The sequence below is a fragment of the Colius striatus genome, chromosome 17 (genome assembly GCF_028858725.1).
Source record: "Colius striatus isolate bColStr4 chromosome 17, bColStr4.1.hap1, whole genome shotgun sequence".
Classification (NCBI taxonomy): domain Eukaryota; kingdom Metazoa; phylum Chordata; class Aves; order Coliiformes; family Coliidae; genus Colius; species Colius striatus.
In genome coordinates this window covers 3524218-3543971 of record NC_084775.1, presented here as the reverse complement: position 1 = coordinate 3543971, position 19754 = coordinate 3524218, and the positions used below count along the sequence as shown (strand labels likewise).

Genomic DNA, 19754 nt, shown 5'->3' with positions numbered 1-19754 from the left:
TCACAGCATGGTAGGGGTTGGAAGGGACCTTTAGAGCTCATCCAGTCCAACCCCCCTGCAGAAGCAGGGTCACCTAGATCAGGTCACACAGGAACGTGTCCAGGTGGGTCTTGAAGAGCTCCAGAGAAGGAGCCTCCACACCCTCCCAAAGGAGCTGGGATGGGCTTCACCCAAGATGCTGAGGGGACTGGAACATCTTTCATATGAGGAAAGGCTGTGGGACCTGGGGCTGTTCAGCCTGGAGAAGAGAAGGCTGAGGGGGGATCTTATTAATAGTTACAAGTATCTCACTGGTGGGTGTCAGCAGGTTGGGGCAGCACTTAGTTTCTGCTGTATCCAGTGCCAGGACAAGGGGTGATGGGATGAAGCTGCAACACAAACAGTTCCATTGAAACATAAGGAGCAAGTCCTTTGGAGCTGGGGTGAGGGAGCCCTGGCTCAGGCTGCCCAGGGAGGGTGTGGGGCTTTCTCAGGAGGTTCCTGTGCCCCCTGAGCCAGGGGAACCTGCTGTAGCAGAAGATGGGGTGACACTTTGTTCTGTGGTGGCCAGTGCTAGGACAAGGGGAAAGGGGCACAAACTGGAACACAAAAAGTTCCAGTGGCACAGGAGGAGAAGCTTCTTTGGTGCTGAGGTGAGGGAGCCCTGGCCCAGGCTGCCCAGGGAGGGTGTGGAGGCTCCTTCTTGAGAGGTTCCCAACCTCACCTGGACACGTTCCTGTGTGACCTGATGTAGGTGAAACTGCTTTAGCAGAGGGGTTGGACTGGATGAGCTCTGCAGGTCCCTTCCAACCCCAACCAGTCTGTGATTCTATGACTCCATCCCCTTTAGAGACCAAAAGCCCCCCAGAAGCCACCATCCCCCTCCCAAAGCAGCTGCGACGAGCATCACCCTCAAGAGAAGCAACCACCCACTTACTTGGGGGTATGAGCCTCATCCACACGATGCCCTAGCTGGAACTCATGGGATTTGCTTCGGTGCAGGGCTGTGAAGCCTGGCAGGAGGTGGATGAGCTTTCGGGAGGAGGGTGGAGGCGTCCCAGGGGGTTTGAGCTTGTTCCTGCGGCGGCCGGGCGGCGTCGCCGGCGGCGTCACGGGGGTGACGATGTTGGGGGTCCGTGGAGGGGTGTGAGCGGCGTGGCGCTGCCTGGGGGAAGGGGGAAGGGAACGGTGGCCAGGTTCCACGGCTGGGCAGAGCCCCACTGGGTGTCCTTCCACGCTCAGTCTGTCCACGTGGCTGTAGATGGAGCCGTGGGGTGAGCCGGAGTGACAGTGGTGCTGCCCGCATTTGGCTGGAGCTTTGGGGCTCTGGGAGAGGAGGGTCCTGCTCCACTGGCCTGGCTCTGCTCGGTAAGCTGGGCTGTTCTCCTTCCCTGGCTCTGAGGTGGGCCACTGGATGGTCCAATCCTGCTTGGAGAGGCTGCCACCTGGGATAGAGCACATAGACGTGGCCATGGGGTGATGCATAACTGCAGGGTGGCTGTCCCAGCACCTCCCTGTCATCCTCTGAAACAGTCCCAGCACCAACCCTTGTCACGCTCTGAAACAGTCCCAGCAGCTCCCCTTGTCACCCTCTGAAACAGTCCCAGCAGCTCCCCTTGTCACCCTCTGAAACAGTCCCAGCACCTCCCCTTGTCACCCTCTGAAACAGTCCCAGCACCACCCCTTGTCACCCTCTGAAACAGTCCCAGCAGCTCCCCTTGTCACCCTCTGAAACAGTCCCAGCACCACCCCTTGTCACCCTCTGAAACAGTCCCAGCACCTCCCCTTGTCATCCTCTGAAACAGTCCCAGCAGCTCCCCTTGTCACCCTCTGAAACAGTCCCAGCACCTCCCCTTGTCATCCTCTGAAACAGTCCCAGCACCTCCCCTTGTCACCCTCTGAAACAGTCCCAGCACCACCCCTTGTCACCCTCTGAAACAGTCCCAGCACCTCCCCTTGTCACCCTCTGACACAGTCCCAGCAGCTCCCCTTGTCACCCTCTGAAACAGTCCCAGCACCTCCCCTTGTCACCCTCTGAAACAGTCCCAGCACCTCCCCTTGTCACCCTCTGAAACAGTCCCAGCACCTCCCCTTGTCACCCTCTGAAACAGCCCCAGCAGCTCCCCTTGTCACCCTCCAAAACAGTCCCAGCAGCTCCCCTTGTCACCCTCTGAAACAGCCCCAGCAGCTCCCCTTGTCACCCTCCAAAACAGTCCCAGCAGCTCCCCTTGTCACCCTCCAAAACAGTCCCAGCAGCTCCCCTTGTCACCCTCCGAAACAGTCCCAGCAGCTCCCCTTGTCACCCTCCAAAACAGTCCCAGCAGCTCCCCTTGTCACCCTCTGAAACAGTCCCAGCACCTCCCCTTGTCACCCTCTGAAACAGTCCCAGCAGCTCCCCTTGTCACCCTCTGAAACAGTCCCAGCAGCTCCCCTTGTCACCCTCTGAAACAGTCCCAGCACCTCCCCTTGTCACCCTCTGACACAGTCCCAGCAGCTCCCCTTGTCACCCTCTGAAACAGTCCCAGCAGCTCCCCTTGTCACCCTCTGACACAGTCCCAGCACCTCCCCTTGTCACCCTCTGAAACAGTCCCAGCTCCTCCCCTTGTCACCCTCTGAAACAGCAGCAAGAAGCTTCTCCATGTGGTGTGATGTAGCTCAATAACCCACCCTGGGGCTGGTGGGGGCTGTGTCCCAGGGGACACTGTACCCAGTCCCCCAGGGGACACTGAGGAAAGGTGTTTTCAACACAGGGTTTGCTTCCCAGCACCCAGCACATGGCACAGGGGGCAGGACAGCCCTCTCCTGCCCAAGGCTCTAGTTAACCCCTGTAACCCCTCACCCATGACACCACTTGCACAAAGGACAGGGCTTGTAATTAAGAGGGGCTCCTCTCCACCTCTAATTATTCCTCTCCACTGGCACAGGGTAATTATTCACCTCCACTGGGCTGTCAGCAGCAACTTCAAAGCCATGGACTCAGTTCAAGGTCCCTTCACTGACTCCTTTTGGTCACCAACATAACCCCCCAAAATCTCTCTGTTTTAAAACCCTTCCTTCCCCAACTCCCTGATTGATTCTTAATTGCCTGGCCTCATCCCTCTGCAGCCTTTCCAAGGGGAACATGTTAAGTAAAGGAGGAAAGGGCTTTGGAAATGGAAGGTGTAAGATTGGGGGGACAAAGGGGACAAGGTGTTTTCTTGAGTTGCTCTCCCAAAGCAGAAAATAGGTCAAACTCAAGCCAGTCCCATCCAGCTGCTTTCAGAGTTGCTTCTCCAGCTGCTGCAAGCCCTTCAACCCAGCAAGAAGCTCATTAAACACTTAACAGGCATTTTAATGAAGAGAGGAGAATCCTCCTCCAGGAAAGCCTGGCTTTCAGCATCTCCAAAGCCACCACAGGCACACACCTGAGACCAAGCAGCCCAGCCCAAGTGGGGACACAGCAAGGTGACAAGTTGGAGCATGTCACACATGCCAGGACAAGAGGCAATGGGTATAAAGGAAGGATTTCTTCCCTGTTGAGGTGAGGGAAGCACTGGAAGGGGCTGCCCAGATGGAGGCTCCTTCTCTGGAGACATTCCAACCCAGTGTCTCTGGGTTGTTTTGATGCTTCTCTTTGCTCTACATATTATACTCTCTAGGGCATCAAGATGGAAAGATATGTTTCTTTAGTGCCTTAAAGCCATCATTCCAGCAATTTAGTTAGGCTTCTAATTTCTAATGCTTCATGTTGAATAGAACTTTTCCCTGTTGGAAAGGTAACAGCAATATCTTTGAGGATGCCCAAGCACATGCTAAGAAGGCATGTTAAATACAAACAGTAACATGATTTTGGCTGCTTACATATACAATTACTGACTTTAGAATGACAGAATCAGGTTGAAAAGGATCTCTAAGATCATGAAGTCTGAGCATTAGCCAAGCACTATGTCCATCACTAAACCATGTCCTTTAGTACCACATCCACACATCTTTTACATAGCTCCAGCCATGGTAACTCAGCCATTTCCCTGTTCCAGTGTTTGGCAACCCTTCTGCTGAAGAAATGTTTCTTACTATCTAAACTAAACCTTCCCTGTTGCAACTTGAGGCCATCTCTTGGGTGGCCATGGTGCAGGCCATGCTGGAATGAAATGCAGAGGGAGCTGCAGCCCTTAGGATGAATGCACATCACAGCAGCCTGTGCAGGACTGCTCAGTGTGTGAGGGATTCCATGCTGGAGCAGGAAGGATCAGCAGGAGTCAAGAGGAATAGACTGATTGAAACTCCCATTCCTTGCCCTCTTGAGCTGTTCAGGAGGGGGAGGAGATAAAAGACACCAGGATCAGGACTCTGAGCCCAGGAAGAGGGGAGGGATGTGGGGGAAATAGTCTTAATGGGCTGGCTGTGCTCTTCATCATGGAACCACTCTGTATGGTTTTCTGTTTGTTATGTTTTGCATTTTATGTTTTTAGATGGCAGAGGATTCAATTAATGTTTGTTTTCTTCCCCAAGTTGAGTAGTCCTGTCTGTTTTGCCTGTGATCCTAAGGGGCAACTGAGTCCTCTCTATCCTTAAGGCTGGATGAGTCCCTGTGTGCTCTGCTCTAGGTGATGCTGCTCTGGCAGGGGGGTTGCACTGGATGAGCTTTGCAAGTCCCTTCCTGAGGTTCTGTGACTCTGCACAGGGTTGATGCCACCTCCTGTGAGGCCACTTGCACCCAGTGCCACATGGCTGGGCTACCTGCTGGTCCCCCATGGCCACTGCTGGTCCCCAAGGCCACCCCAGCCAGTGGCACAAAGCCATGAATTAAACCCTCCACTAAGCCCTAAACCCCTCCAGTTAGCAAACCTGCCCTCAGGCAGACTCAGATCACCATGCATGTATGCAAATGACCTTGCACGTATGCAAATGACCTTGCACGTATGCAAATGACCTTGCACGTATGCAAATTGCCACGTGCATATGCAAATCACCATGCATGTATGCAAATCACCATGTATGTATGCAAATGACCTTGCACGTATGCAAATATCCATGTGCATATGCAAATCACCATACATGTATGCAAATGACCCTGCACGTATGCAAATAGCCACGCACATATGCAAATCAACATACATGTATGCAAATGAACCTGCAAGTATGCAAATAGCTACGTGCATATGCAAATCACCATACTGTATGCAGATGACCTGCACGTATGCAAATAGCCATGTGCGTATGCAAATCGCCATGCATGTATGCAAATGTTCACGTGCATATGCAAATCACTATGCATGTATGCAAATGACCCTGCACGTATGCAAATAGCCACGTGCATATGCAAATCGCCATGCATGTATGCAAATGACCTTGCACGTATGCAAATAGCCACGTGCATATGCAAATCACCATGCATGTATGCAGATGACCTTGCACGTATGCAAATAGCCACGTGCATATGCAAATCGCCATGCATGTATGCAAATGACCCTGCACGTATGCAAATAGCCATGTGCATATGCAAATCACCATGCATATATGCAAATCAGCGCGCTCCCCCATTGGTTACTCTGCAGCCGTGCATTTACATAACCCCCAAGTGCCTGGATGCTGCGAGTTCAGCATCTTCCCTCCTTATCCCCAGCAGTAATTAGCAGCAATTAAGGATGCAGAGCCCAAGCTGCAGCCTCAGCCCCGTCACTCCCCCCCCCGACCCCGCGGCTGATGCACCCGAGAGCAAAAATAACCCGTTCTGGGGCCGGTGGGTGCGTCAGGGCTAAAAATAGCCCGGGAGACGCTGAGGGAATGTGTTTGCAACATGAGGTTTGCTTCCCAGCACGCTGCAGGTAGCGGGCGCTGGAGGAGAGGCGTGCAAAGAAACGCTCTTGTAAGGGATGGGAAAGGGGGGGGGGGAACAAGCCAAATGACAACAAACATCCCCGAGCTCGTCTTGCTGCAAAGTGCATTCAAGGCTTTGGGCTCAGCACCCACCCTGGGCTCCTCTGGGTGTTGCTGCTGTGCCACAGCCACTTCCCAGCTGGAAAAGCTTAAGGAAGAGCTCACCCAGGAGCAAACTGCCCTCTGCTGAGTCCCCGAGCTCTGCCTGCCTCCACAGCCACCCTTTCGATCCTGGAAGCCTCTTTGTTTTGTTTGGAGTGGGAATATTTATGACAAGCATCACCCTTCCCCTCCTGTCCCCTCCCTCCAGCCCCACCAGGGATGCTCCCAGGGGCCAAAGTGGGCTCAATGCATCCCCTCAGAGCTGCTTTGCTCAGCCTCCTGCCCTCCAATGTGCTCAATGAGGGAAGAAGCTTTTGGGCTTTTCTCCCCCTCAGTCACTCCATTAAACTCAACAAGAAAACAACCCCCTGGGAGGAGGCAGAGAGGAGCAAGCACTGTGGCTTGGGAGATGCAGGGAGGTGGCAGAGGAGCCCCAGAAAATCCTCCTTCCTGCTGTTCCAAAGGACAAAGAGCAAGTTTGGCTTTGATTTCATAGAATCACAGAGTGGTGGGGGTTGGAAGGGACCTGCAGAGCTCATCCAGTCCAACCCCCCTGCAGAAGCAGGGTCACCTAGATCAGGTCACACAGGAATGTGTCCAGGTGGGTCTTGAAGCCCTCCAAGGAAGGAGCCTCCACACCCTCCCTGGGCAGCCTGGGCCAGGGCTCCCTCACTCAAACACTGACAGAGTTCTTCCTCATGTTCAATGGAACTGTTTGTGCTCCAGCTTCATCCCATCACCCCTTGTCCTGGCACTGGATACAACAGAAACAAGTGCTGCCCCAACCTCCTGACACCCAACAGTGAGATATTTGTCAATATTGAGATCCCCTCTCAGTGTCCTCTTCTCCAGCCTGAACAGCCCCAGGTCCCACAGCCTTTCCTCACAAGGAAGATGCTCCAGTCCCCTCAGCATCTTGCTGGCCCTGCACTGGCCTCTCTCCAGCAGTTCCCTGTCCCTCTGCAGCTGGGGAGCCCAGAACTGGCCCCAGGACTCCAGATGAGGCCTCAGCAGGGCAGAGCAGAGGGGCAGCACAACCTCCCTCACCCTGCTGCCCACACTCTCTTGCTGCCCCCAGGCTGCCATTGGCTCTTGCCCACGAGGGCACGTTGCTGCTCATGGGCAGTTTATCATCACCCAGCACTCCCAGGTCTGTCTCCTGGAGCTGCTCTCCAGCAGGTCACCCCCAGCCTGTGCTGCTGCAGGGGGTTGTTCCTCCCCAGCTGCAGGACTCTGCCCTTGGTGAACCTCAGGAGGTTCCTCTCTGCCCAACTCTCCAGCTGGTTGAGATCCCACTGAATGGCAGCACAGCCTCTGGGCAATCAGCCAGTGCTCCCTTCTTAAAGCAGGAATCATTTGCTGCCCCTTTAGGGACAATCCCCAGGTGGGACAGACTCTGGACACCTTTACATTAACACAGCTTTCAAATGTACCCCATCTGAGGATGCTGGCTGCTGCTTTTGGAGCAGCTCATCATCCTGCCTGACTCTGCATCATTCCCCAGCCCTGCCAGGACAACTCAGAAACACCCAGCTCTGGATCCTTTTCCCCCTCCTCCCATCATAGTGGCAGGCTAATAACCTCCACCTAGAACTCACTGGTCACACCCCATCAACTCCTGAGTCCACTCTGCTCTTAACTCCTAGCAAATTAATCCCACATCAAGTTCATTTTCAAAAGCCTCCCCAGCAAATACTGCAGGCAAATGTCAGCCTTTGCAGCCAAGAAAAAGCCACCCCAGGCTTGTTAACACAGTCCAGCAAGGGGTTAGTAGAGGCTTGTTGCTATATTTAGTAACTATACACATGGTTTGGGTTGATAAACAGCTCTGGGGCTTTCTCTGCTGCTGGAGATGCCCCCAGGATGCTCAGTTAGAGGCATCAAACCCCATCCTGGTAAAATTCAGCCCCATTGAAGCATTGAAACAGCATCTTGCCTCCTTCCCCAGCCCCTGTGCCCAAGGAGGATTGGTCTGGGGAAATTACAGCTCTCTAATTAACAACTCAATAAAGAAAGATGGATGGGAAAGGTTCCTGCTGTAGCTCATTCCTGCTTGGTTAAATACTCATCTTGGCTTCTAGAAACCAGCTACTACTGCCCTGGCAAAGAGATTCCATGATGCTTTAAAGAAGCAGCAACTGGTTCATTATCTTTTCAGGCTGGGATGTCTCTTGCTTTAGAAGGAGCTGAAAAGTGCAGCTAAAAAGCCATGTGCATTGTGGTACCTCTGGGGTTCCTCCTGCAGGGGCTATGAGAAGCCAACAGACCTGAGATCTCAGCACTGAGTGTCACTGCCATGCTGAGATGCTTCCCAAAGCCTCCTCCCCCTCACCCATGAAGCACCCAGAAGGCTCCTCAGGGCTGTACAAACCTCGCAGACAGCTGGTTGGTGAGGTCCAGCTGGTTGGTGAGGTCCAGCTGGGTGTGATATGGCACCCAGGGGTTGCAAGGACCAAGGCAACACATCTAGCAGGTAGTTTCAAGAGCCCTCAATGAAGGGTTGGTGGATGCAGGGGATAAGGGGACACTGAGAGGCTTGGCAGGCTCTATATGAGCCAGGTCAGCTCTCAAAGGTGGCTTTAACTTTCCTTGCTCAAGGCTGGTGGCCACTCACCAAGACCCAGAGCTGAGCATCCACTGAAATGTGGCTGTGAGAGAGGGGGAAGCATCACAACATTGCCTTAGGGCACCCATATGGGAGAGCTGCAGCCCTCAACAGCACATGGAGCCATGGCCAGTGTACCAGAAATGCTGTTCTGCCAATCCCCCACCCCCACAGCCCACCAAAATGCACTGCAGGGACCATGGGGCAGCTGGGCTCTGGCTCCAAGCAGCAAAAGGGGATGCTCTGCCCACCATCACCCACCTGCAGCAGCTCACAAGCATCTGTGAGTACAAGCTGTGCTCCTCTTTCTCCCAGAGAGCAAAAGGCAAGGGGGGGCTGCTGAGATGGGGCCATGTGAACAGCCAAAGGCTCTGCCAGCCAGGGCAACCCCAGCACAGAGGCAGGGGCCAGGCAGCTGTGCTGAGTGGGATACCAGCAGACCACCTGCCAACCTGAGTGGAGCTTTGTGCACCCAAATCCTCTAGAAACTCAGGGAGATTTGGTCTCTTCTGCTGCCCAGGGAGCCCCTGCACCTCTCAAGGCTGCCCCAAGCTGCCTGTCCTCTCCCTGGCCCAAAGGCTTGTGCCTCCAATCAGATGATGTGCCATAGGGCTTCTCCAGCAGCCCTGGCAGGAGCCCCTCCCAGGCAGCAATGCCAGGGGCCACTGCACTGCAGAGTCCAAATCCTCAGCTCCCCCAGAGCAGGAACAGCCACTGCAGCATCTCTGCAATGCCAGAGGGACCAAAGAGCAGCTCCCCCAAGGGAGCAGCACAATGATGGATGGGGTTAAATGGAGCACTAGGGAAGACAAGCACTCCAGTGCCTGGATTGCAGCAAACTCCCTCCTGCAGGGACCCAATGGGCCACCAAGCCACAGGCTGGCAGCCCCATCACCTGCCCCATTAAAAGGCAAATGGAGCAGTGAGCATCCCACAGCCTCCTCCCACAGTGCTCTCCAGCTCAGCCAGGAACCACCCAAGGGGCAGAAGATGTTTGAGCATCTTCCTCTGCAGCTGCTGAGCCAAAGGCTCACGTGGCTTTTCCAAAGCATTGGGCACATCAGGGCACAGGGGGATTCCTTTGCTGAGGGGGCAGAGAGGGGGGGATGTAGGAGTTGAGCTGAGGCAGCACAGAGAGCAAAGCAGGATTGCAACAGGCTTTAAAAGTCAAAGGTGTCTGAAGAGTGAGTAGGCTGAGAGCCCTTCCCTGGGCTCTGAGGGAGCCAGGGAGTGCAAATGCCAAAGGGAAGGAGAGCAGGAGCAGAGGCAGGAGCTGGATTCAGGGAGTTAGAGAGTGAGGGGGAACTGATGCTCCCCAGGAACTGTCAGGCTGGGTTCAGCAATGCCCCCTTGCTGCTCCAGCACAGGCTGCATGGCCCTCTGCCATCCTCCCCCAGCACTGGCTGCCACTGCCACCCTGTGCCACATCACATGGGGAGCCCAGAGAAACCCCAGTAACCATGAGGAGTTGGATGTGCTTGAGACCCCTCCAATGCTGGGAAGCTCCTTCCCCTTGCCTGGGACACATCATGTCATACAACAGTGATGCCAGGACACTGCCAGGCTCTGAAAAGCTGCCTCCTGGGGAAACTGTGTCAGCAGCCCCATCTCCTCCTGGCCCCAGGGGCTGCTCTGAACCTGCAAAGCCCAACCAAAAACCCAGCAGCTCCATCCCAGCAGGGCTCATCCCCATTTCCCCCAGCCCCTGAGGTGCAGCTACATTGGAGGAGTCTCCCCTCAAAGAGGAGATTGAAGCCAGGTAGAGTGCTCCAAGGTCCCCAGACCCACAGGGAACCTAAAGAAGGGTCCTGCCAGGCCACGCTTCCACAGCTAAACCAGCCCATTACCATCACTCCAGGCTCAGACCAGGACAGGAGCCCTAGGGAAGGGTACAAGGGGGCAAGGGGGGAGGCATCAGACTATGAAATAAGGTTTCCCTGTTCCCCCCACTGCTGCTCCTCACAGGAACAATCTCCCTGAGCTTGCTGCTGCCCACACACAGCCCACAGGCAGCCCCTGGAACTGGTGCCAAAGCACTGGCTCAGTGGTACCATCCATGGGGTAGGATGTGGTCCCCATCACACACAGGGAGGTGAGGCTGAGCCCCTCCTTGGGACCCCCAAATTCACCCCCAGGCCACACTCTGTCAACAGCAGCCCCAGGACAGCATCAACCAGCAAGGCTCAAGGACAACGTGCCAGGAGTGATGGGTCCTTCCCAGCCCCCCGCCGCAGCTCTCGCCCCTTCCCCAGCCAACCCCGGCCATGGGCAGCCGCCGGCCCCGCTCCGTTGCCGGGCTGCCAGCGCGGAGAGAGCCGGAGCAGCTCCTGCTTCATGCAGCTGCCTCTGCAGCGCGGAGCTCTGCTGCCACCGCCCGGGAACCCGCCGGAGCAGCACCCGGAGCCCCGAGAGCATCCCTCCCTCCCTCCCTCCCTCCCAGCACCTGCATCCCGGGGACCCGAGAGCATCCCTCCCTCCCAGGACCCACACCCTGGGGTCCCACCAGCATCCCTCCCTCCCAGAACCTGCACCCTGGAGCCCCGAGAGCATCCCTCCATCCCTCCCTCCCAGAACCCGCATCCCAGGGTCCCATCAGCATCCCTCCCTCCCAGCACCCACACCCTGGGGTCCCACCAGCATCCCTCCCTCCCAGAACCTGCATCCCAGGGTCCCATCAGCAACCCTCCCTCCCAGCACCTGCACCCTGGAGCCCCAAGAGCATCCCTCCCTCCCAGCACCTGCACCCTGGAGCCCCAAGAGCATCCCTCCCTCCCAGCATCCACATCGTGGAGCCCCGAGAGCATCCCTCCCTCCCAGTACCTACACCCTGGGGTCCCATCAGCATCCCTCCCTCCCAGCACCCACACCCTGGGGTCTCATCAGCATCCCTCCCTCCCAGCCACACCTTGGGGTCCCATCAGCATCCCCCCCTCCCAGCACCCATACCCTGGGGTCCCATCAGCATCCCCCCCTCCCAGCACCCACACCCTGGGGTCCCATCAGCATCCCTCCCTCCCAGTACCCACACTCCAGGCTCCCACCAGCATCCCTTTCTCCCAGTACCCACATCCTGGGGTCCCATCAGCATCTCCCCCTCCCAGCACCCACACCCTGGGGTCCCATCAGCATCTCCCCCTCCCAGCACCCACACCCTGGAGCCCCAAGAGCATCCCTCCCTCCCAGTACCCACACTCCAGGCTCCCATCAGCATCCCCCTGAGGGATCCCACCAGCACACCCCCTGAGCTCTGGGAGAGCCCCACTTGCAGAGAGACACTCAAACACCCCCCCCATGCCCAGGGAAAGGGGCTGCAGGGCTTGCTCATGGCCTTGGAAAGGATTTGGGGGTATGGGGGGGGCTTTGCTCTGCAAGCCAGGTGGGAAGTGATGCCAAATGGCAGGAGCTTGCTGAGTCTCAAGGGCTTTTCCTGAGTCTGCTGGGTGTGCTCTTGCAAAAGAGAGCTTGAGGGGGATCACAAAAGAAATGGGTGAAGCATCTCAGCAGAGACCTAACAACTCACTGCTTCCCAGAGATGAGCCCCACACACACACTCCAAATCCAGGCTGTCCCATGTGGCACTGAGTCTCTAAGACACCTCCCAGGGAGGCAAGAGCTGTGCAACCCCCAGAGAAGAGCCTACAGAACCTCTCCAATGCAGTAGAGCCACAGGCTTGGCATCAGCACACTGGGAGCAGCTGGAGGGGAGCTGGGCACTGGGTCCGTGGGTGCCCGACTCACCAGCTTTGTGGACGTTGCGGAGGCAGGAGAGGGAGGCATTGAGGCGGGCACACTCCTCCCTGTTAGCCCCAAACTTCTCCACAGTGGCACAGACCTGCTCATCAGTCATGTCCAGCAGTTCCTCCAGGCTCAGCTGCCCTGGGGTAATTTCCTGGAAGAGGAACAGGAGGAATAAAGCATCCTGGAGCATCCTCTAAGCAGCACTTTGGGGGTGTGTGGATGAGAAGCTGTTTGTTCTCGCTGCCCCATTGGGGTCACACACCCTAAAACAGGCACTTCTCCACCTCAATCCACATGAAAACCCAAAGGGCTCAGCTTTAACTGGAGTTTTTGCTCAGTCTCTGGATATCCAGACTCAGCTCCACAGCAGGAGGCATCTGGGGACACCAGGAAACCCCATCCCAGGGACTTGAGTGCAGACCTTGGGGTGGCTGGTAGGGAAGCACCTCTGGGTGCCACCCCCTGGCTGCACCCATCAGCTGCAGGAGCCCAAGAGGTGCAAGAAGGATGTTGCAACCTGCCCTGGCACCACCATGCTGTGATGGGGGCATGGAGGACCCCCACTCTTGGGGAGTGGGAGGAGAAGCATCCACAAGGTCCCCCTGGCACCCACATGCTTCACTGGGAACTGCAGTGGGGTGGGTGGAGGAGAGTTTTGGGGAGGCTCTGGCCAGCACATCCCACCTGGGCTTGCAGCATCTTTCCATACAGTAAAATCTCCTGGTCCCTCTGCTCTGCTCTCTCATCCTACTCCCAGCACCAGCCTCTCCAAGGCTTCCAAGTCCATTTCTACCTCAGAAAACCCTTCTGCCTTGCCCAGTTCTCACAGATTCACAGCATGATGGGGGTTGGAAGGGACCTGCAGAGCAACCCCCTGGCAGTCACCCCCATGGGGAGCAAAGCAGGGAGGGGGAAAGCAGCTGCATCCCCCTGGAACAAGCATCCTGACATCAGCCAGGGCTGGAGCCAGCATCCAGCCCTGCCTGGAGACCAGGGAGAGCAGCTGAAAATCTCCCTGTGGGGAGCAGGAGGTGAAAATGAACCAACCTGCCACAGGCAGCCCATGTGCCACTGACCCTCAGCCACCAAGGGGAACCTTCACCCTGCTCAGCCATGAAGCAAAGAGGTTGCTCTGCACATCCAAACATCCCCATGGAATGGCTCTTCCTCAACCCCTACCAAAGGGATTGTTATTGCAGAGGGGCCTGGAGCACCCTGGGGCTGGGAAACACCTCACCACAGTTCTATTTTCCCCTCCAGGCCCTGCCAGCCCTTTGTGTCATCTCTGCACATCATTTAAGTGCTGCTAAATGGTCCCCAGGGCTCCCTCCAGGAGTAGAGGGGCCAAATTGGAGGTCTGGAGGTGCCCAGCTTTTTGAGACAATGCTGCCAGGGATAAGTGTGTGTGTGTGATGGTGTTGGGCAGCAGAGAATCCCAGAATAATAGGGGTGGGAAGGGCCCTGCAGAGCTGCTCCAGCAGCTTCCCCTGGCTCAGGGGGCACAGGAATGTGCCCAGGTGGGGTTGGAAACCTCCTGAGAAGGAGCCTCCACACCCTCCCTGGGCAGCCTGGGCCAGGGCTCCCTCCCCTCAGCACTCAGAGTCTTTCCTTATGTTTCCATGGACCCTTTTGTGTTCAAAGAGCCTCAAAAGCCCTGGGAAAAGCACCAGTGGAGAGGTTGAGGAGGCAAAGGTGCAGCAGAGCCCTCCCAGCCCTTACCTCCATCACCTCCTTGCGGATGTCCACGATGCGGAACCAGTGCAGGAGCTGGGGGAAACCCTCCAGCTTGGCATTGCGCTCCTGCAAAGCCACTTTCCTCTTGCAGGACAGCTGCCTGCTGAAGTACTTCACCAGCTTGCTCTGGAAAAGAAGGAGGGGAAAGCCTGTGAGGCATGATGTTCCCCTGGCAGGCAGCGATGGGCATTGCTGGCCTTGAGTGCCAGCCCCAGGGCACACGCAGCCCCTCCAAACACCTTGTTATCTGCTGGCAGGTTCTTGCAGCAAAAGGTCTCTCTGGCATTAAGTTGAGAGTTTAAGGAGGGCTTTTGTGGAGGGGAGGGAAATGCCCCTTCTCAGCTTTATAAACCCTGGGTGCTTCAGCTCTGGGGTCTTAAGGGATGATCAGACCTTGCCCCCAGCAGCCTGGGGTGGCTGGATGAAGGACAGAGGACACAGAGGCATCACTTCTCCCACATGCCAACACAAACATCACTCTCTCCCAGCACCCACACTCCCCAACTCCTACACCCAAGCTCAGGGACCCACTGAGCATCCCCTCACTGGGGAAGCCTCAGCATGGCACAGTGCCAAGGCCAGGATGGGGGTGTTTGCTCCTCAACATCCTGCAACCTGCCCCTAATTCCTCCTTCCTCTCACTCCTCCTCATCACCACAACCAGAGCCATCCATCCTCCTTTGCTCAACCACAGCCTCATCCCTCCCCTGACCAACCCCCCCCCCCCAAAACCCTCCCAGCTCAAGGCCAAAGATGCCACATTAGCAAGCACAGCCTGCCAGCTCCCAGAATAAAGCTGCTGGGTGCCTGCCCTCCTTTCTCATAGACAGACAGCAGAGCCCAACCCTCTGGACACCAAAAAAACCCCTGCTGGGACTGCCTGCTCTTGCAGCTGGGTGATTCCCCACAGAACTGGATGGTGCTGTGCCCCTGCCCACCCCAAAAAGAGATGGGGAAAGCACACGATGGGTTGGAATAGAGAGACAAGAGGAGAAAGCCCTTTGCAGCCTTGGAGGGTTTGGGAGAGCTTCCCCATCTCTGCCAGGCCCCTCCCTTGGTGGGAGCCAGAGGTGAGAGCCACAGGGCTTGGCACAAGGTGCATGAGAGCAAAAGGGGTGGAAACCAGCCCCCCTGCACTCCCTCATCCTTGTTGAGGTGAGCTGGCTGCACCCAGAGCAGGGCAAAACAAGCCAAAGCAGCTTTGTCCTTAGTGCTTGGGAGCAGGAACCAGGCAGCACAAGTGTGGGAGAGGCTGGTGGTCCCCATCCCCTTGCAAACAGGGAGTCTCTAGCACCACATCCCACCAGCATCACTCCCAGCATCACCTGAGCAGGTGACAGCTCTGCCAAGAGCAAGGAGCAAGATGCTCAGACCAGGCAGCTTGTCCCAACCTGGCTGATGGCCACAGAGATTCACACCAAACAGGATTAGCCAAAAGAGAGCTGGGGTAGAGCAAGGGGAAGGGCTGGGGATGCCACAGGGACCCCTGGGCTCAGCACTGCCCTGACCACCTGCCAGGGCTGCTCTTGAGGGAAAACCACTCTCCTATCACAGGCCAGTGGAAGGTTTGAGGCTCATCCCTGAGCACACATCCTAAACCACCCCAGGCCCTTGAAGGGGAAATAGCAGCAGGCACCTTGCATGCACACAGAGGGGAAACTCCCTTCCCACCCCCAACCCCAGCAGAACACCAGGGAAAGCTCTCCTCAAAACCTGCCCAGCTGCTCTTCATCAGTTCCCCCAACTCACCCAGGCTGAGAGCTCCAAAAGGGATGCCAGGGCCACCTCTAGTGCTAAAATAGCCTGGAGTTAGAGCTGGGGACAGGGCAGCCCCCAGCAGCACTGTGCAGAGATGTTCTGGGAGCTGGGAAGGGATGGGGAAGGGCAGGTACTTTGATTTCTGGGCTCCAAGTGGGGGCAATTCAGCCCAGGCAGCTCAGGGGCCATCATTAGCAGGATGAAGCCCCAGGCAGGACCTCCCTGCCCCAGCTGTGGGCTGATGCTCTGGCCCATGGGTCTGCTCTCAAACAAAGCAAAGCCCAGCAAACCTCTGCTAAGTCCTAAAGCATTTCTTGTTGTGCTGAGAGCTTCAGCACTGGGGCTGGAAAGGGAAGTGACAGAGAGAGCTCAGTGCCACAGGGAAAGCCCATCCCATAGAGATGCTCTTGCTCACCCTGAGCCACCTCACAGCCCTCCCTGAGCAGGATGGGGGATGGATGGATAGATGGATGGATGGATGGAGATCTTTCCATTGTGCTCAATGCTCCTCTGCTGCAAAGGCCAGACCCTGCTTTGCATGCCTGTTGTGGTACAATTCCTCCCTCAGCTGCCTCAGTTTACCCCTGTGGAAAAGGGCAAGGGGATACCCTGAGGGGCTGTGGGGGTGTGAGCAGAGGGGTCAGAGTCCTCACTGCTTGGGGATCCACTGTTGGCCTGACTGGGAGTGCTGCTGGGGTGGCCCCACACACCTTCCCCTGCAGATAAGGCTCTGCTTTTGCAACCCTTCGAGCATCAATCCCTCCTCCAGCACCCTGAAGGGGGTAAAGGGAGGCTGCAAAGGGTAAAGCCACAAGCATCCCCTTCCCTTTGACCCACCAGCTCCTGGCTCCCCACCATCACCTCCCTGAGGCAAACACCTTCCAGCAGAACAACCTCTCCCTGCTGGCCCTGGGGATGGGTGCAGGCAGGGGAGGGATGTCCCTGCTCCCTGTAACTCCCCTGGGATCTTGGATGAGCTCAGCAAGGCAACAGGCTGGAGGTCTCCCAGGGCTGGAGGCCCCTCTACCCCAATAAAGACTCTGCCCTGGGGATTTCCAGTCTCCTCCCTTCACCCCAAGGAGAGTTTCCCCTTGGCAGGCACCCATCCCAGCACCCAGCACATGGCAGCAAACATCTGCTCCCCCCTTGCTCCAGCAGTCACCCCCATGGGGAGCAAAGCAGGGAGGGGGAAAGCAGCTGCATCCCCCTGGAACAAGCATCCTGACATCAGCCAGGGCTGGAGCCAGCATCTAACCCTGCCTGGAGACCAGGGAGAGCAGCTGAAAATCTCCCTGTGGGGAGCAGGAGGTGAAAATGAACCAACCTGCCACAGGCAGCCCATGTGCCACTGACCCACAGCCACCAAGGGGAACCTTCACCCTGCTCAGCCATGAAGCAAAGAGGTTGCTCTGCACATCCAAACATCCCCATGGAATGGCTCTTCCTCAACCCCTACCAAAGGGATTGTTATTGCAGAGGGGCCTGGAGCACCCTGGGGCTGGGAAACACCTCACCACAGTTCTATTTGCCCCTCCATGCCCTGCCAGCCCTTTGTGTCATCTCTGCACATCATTTAAGTGCTGTTAAATGGTGCCCAGGGCTCCCTCCAGGAGTAGAGGGGCCAAATTGGAGGTCTGGAGGTGCCCAGCTCTTTGGGAGAGTGCTGCCAGGGATAAGTATGTGTGTGATGGTGTTGGGCAGCAGAGAATCCCAGAATAATGGGGGTGGGAAGGGCCCTGCAGAGCTGCTCAGCCCCAGCCCCTGCTACAGCAGCTTCCCCTGGCTCAGAGGGCACAGGAACGTGTCCAGATGGGTTTGGGAACCTCCTGAGAAGGAGCCTCCACACCCTCCCTGGGCAGCCTGGGCCAGGGCTCCCTCACCTCAGCACCAAAGGACTTGCTTCTCCTGTGCCAGGGGCACTGCCTGTGTGCCAGCCTGTGCCCCTTACCCCTTGTCCTGGCACTGGCCCCCACACAACAAACACTGGCCCCATCCTCCTGATACCCACCCCTTGAATATTGATCAGCACTGATGAGATCCTCTCTCAGTCTTCTCCAGCCTGAACAGCCCCAGGTCCCACAGTCTTTCCTCACAAAGAAGATGCTCCATCCCCTCAGCATCTTGCTGGCCCTGCACTGGCCTCTCTCCAGCAGCTCCCTGTCCCTCTGCAGCTGGGGAGCCCAGAACTGGCTCCCTCACCCTGCTGCCCACAGTCTCTTGCTGCCCCCAGGCTGCCTTTGGCTTCTTGGCTCCACACACTCAGCCAATGCAGATCCCTGTGCTGAGGGATCACCTCCTTTAGCCAGAGCCTGTTTAACAACAGCCACAGCTCTGAGGCCCTTTCCCATCCTCACCAAAAGCATCCTGGGGGGGTTCCCCCTTCCTGGCAGCAGCACAGTAGCCCAGGGAGAGGGAACTACCAATCCCAGGGTTATCCTTGGAGTCACTCACTCTGGGAGCCCTGACTTTGAACTAGGGAGGGGATTCAAACCCACTGGGGTGCCAGAGAGCAGCACTCTGCAGGACAGCTGCAAATACACCCAGCTCCTTCTCACTTTTACCCTCTGCTGCCCCCAACCTCCCACACACAGGCAGGCAGCAGCAGCACCTGGAGCAGCTCCAGGGCCTCCAGATGGGAAGAGAAGCCCTGAGAGGGGTCCCTGTGTGTACATCATGTCCTTGGGACACAGCAGGGACTCAGGGCCAAGCTCAGCTCCTGGGGACACTCAGGACAACACTATCAGGAGCTGTGGGCTCCTGTAGGGGTGGCTCAGAGCCACATTGATGTGCCAGCATTGGGTATCTGGCCCTGGATTCACCCTTCATCACTCCCCTCCTGGGAATTGCCCCATTCCTGTGCTGAAAAGCAATGGGTGAGCATCAGAGATGCCCATGGGTGCCACACAGGGTGGGCAGCCCAGGCTGGGGGTGCTTTAGGGAAGGTGATGCCCTGATGTAACACAATCTATAGGGGCTGGAGAGATGCTTCTTGGTCAACAGTTGGGATTTATGGGGCAGCATCCTCTGGCCACCTCTGAACCCTCCAGTGAGCCCAGGTTGAGCTGCCCCAGTGGCACCAGGACACTGCTTGATCCACGTGCCTGTGTGGGATCCCAGCAGTGTTCCTGTGTGACCTGATCTAGGTGATCCTGCTTGAGCAGAGGGTTGGGCTGGATGATCCCTTGAGCTCCCTTCCAGCTCCCACACTCTTCTGGCTTCCCCACACTCTTCTCTCCCCTCAGTCCCATCTGTGGGAGGAGGCAGTGACTCCTCAGCCCTAAACACATCACTCCACGTGGGATAAACTTCTGTGGCCCTGCAAGTCTGGCCATCAGCACATCTGGGAGGGCTTGGAGCCTGTCTGCCCCTCACAAAGCCTCCTGCACATCCCCAAACTGACACTGCTCCATCCACACCTCTCCCTGGCCCTCTTCCAAGGCTGCTCCAGGGCCACACATGGAGGAGGGATGGGACAGGGCTTGGCTCAAGGAGAGGTGACAGCAAGTCTGGGGTGGGAAGGCAGAATGAGACAGTGCCCAGATGCAGAATAAAGGAGCTGCCCCCCAACCCTGAGGGTCTCCCCATGAGTGGCACAGCGATGCCCAACTCACTGCCATGGTACTCAGCACCTTCAGGAGTGAAAGCAACAGGATGAGGAGCTTTGGGCACGACCCAGAGCCAAAAGCCACCCCACAGAGAAGCTACAGGAACCCCTGTGCCACCACATTTGGGTTCTTGATGCGAGCAGCCAGGTTAGAAAGCATCAGCTGAAAGGCCTGAGTGGGGCCAGGCTCCATCCACAGCCCAGGCTCCACGTCAGCCACCCCCACAGTGCCACAGCCCTGGCAGTGTCTGCCCAGGGTCACAGCCCCAGCACAGCCACCTTGCTTCTGCTGCCCACCCCCAAGCACCCCAGTAGCATCCCAGTCTCCCCATGCACCCCAAATCCATCCCCACAAGGAGGGGATGAGCCTGTGGG

At 57.0% G+C, this 19754-nt stretch overlaps 1 protein-coding gene across 1 annotated transcript in view; it reads right to left on the bottom strand.

The window, feature by feature from the left end:
• KSR2 (kinase suppressor of ras 2) overlaps positions 1–19754 on the bottom strand; it is a 97169-nt gene that overhangs the window by 76489 nt on the left and 926 nt on the right. Inside the window, exons 2-4 of the mRNA XM_062010050.1 lie at positions 14003–14143; positions 12284–12434; positions 917–1424 (exon numbers count right to left, since the gene is read on the bottom strand). Coding sequence (XP_061866034.1) covers positions 917–1424; positions 12284–12434; positions 14003–14143 — 800 coding nt within the window. The remainder of the gene's footprint in view (positions 1–916; positions 1425–12283; positions 12435–14002; positions 14144–19754) is intronic.